The following is a 1,052-nucleotide window of genomic DNA, read 5'->3' on the forward strand; positions in this document are numbered from 1 at the left end:
CGTTGGGTAGCCACGAAAGGCAGCGCTAGATCGGCTTAATTAGTGAGAAGAAGACTCCAAGGAGACAAAAGGTAACGTCTCTAAAAATAGAGTCGTGAAGGGTAGAGACACTGAGGGGGATCACGAAAGGCAGCACTAGATCTACTAATTAGTGTGAAGGTAGTCTCAAGCTTATAGAAGGAATTTTGTTGCTTAATGTTTTTATTTTTAACTGTTTACACTTGTGTTTTTTGTTGTTGTTTTTTAGACTGATTTTGTGTAAAGCCCTTTGAATTGCCCTGTTTTCTGACACGTGCTCTACATATAAAGCTGCCTTGCCTTGCGATGTTGTCGTTATTCAGTCCGGAGTCGGGGCGTCCTCGGAGCTCGGCGGTGAGGTGGTCGGTGGAGGACGCACAGCCCTGGACAACAAGACGTCTCTGCTGAATACGCCCTCGCCGCGCTCCTTTGCCGGCCCGCGTTTCAGGGACTACAACCCGTACAACTACACGGACGGCATCAGCTCGCTGGACAAAGCTGCCCTGAAGGAGGCGCTGTTTGAGGACGCCGTGGAGCAGCTGCGAGACGGTGAGACCGAAGGAACATCTGGTCGGAAAGTAGCTGAGCAGTTCATGATTTAGTTAGTGGATAGTTTGTCATAATGTGTCTGTTTTCTTTGCAGGCGGCAGACAAGAATGTGTGGAAAACAAGATCGTGAACCCCAAAAGCTTCCCTGGTAAAGACATGCTGCACTACTATAAACTATATAATATTACTGAGTCCTTCTCTGCAAAATATTTAAAGCTGAAGATCAGCAACATATTAGATAGATAGATAGAGAGATAAATAGATAGATGGATAGATAGCCTTTATTATTGGACTCATGGTCCATAAAATACAACAGCAACAACAGAAAAACATACAGATACACAAGACAGACACCAATTAAATAAGACCGCTATACCAGTAATCCCATAAGGGGGACTGGTATCGCAAAGCCCTGAACCTCGGGTCAATCTGATGTGAAATGACAGAGTTACAAGAAGAATTCAAGCGACCAATACATTTATACA

At 44.7% G+C, this 1,052-nt stretch overlaps 1 protein-coding gene across 1 annotated transcript in view; it reads left to right on the top strand.

Annotated features, from left to right (window-relative positions):
* The window catches only part of LOC116673800 (CLIP-associating protein 1), a gene marked incomplete in the record, with an annotated part of 89,945 nt that overhangs the window by 81,562 nt on the left and 7,331 nt on the right, over window positions 1-1,052 (top strand). Inside the window, 2 exon segments of the mRNA XM_032506069.1 lie at window positions 342-567; window positions 662-715. Coding sequence (XP_032361960.1) covers window positions 342-567; window positions 662-715 — 280 coding nt within the window.

This window comes from Etheostoma spectabile, chromosome 24, assembly GCF_008692095.1.
Source record: "Etheostoma spectabile isolate EspeVRDwgs_2016 chromosome 24, UIUC_Espe_1.0, whole genome shotgun sequence".
Lineage (NCBI taxonomy): Eukaryota > Metazoa > Chordata > Actinopteri > Perciformes > Percidae > Etheostoma > Etheostoma spectabile.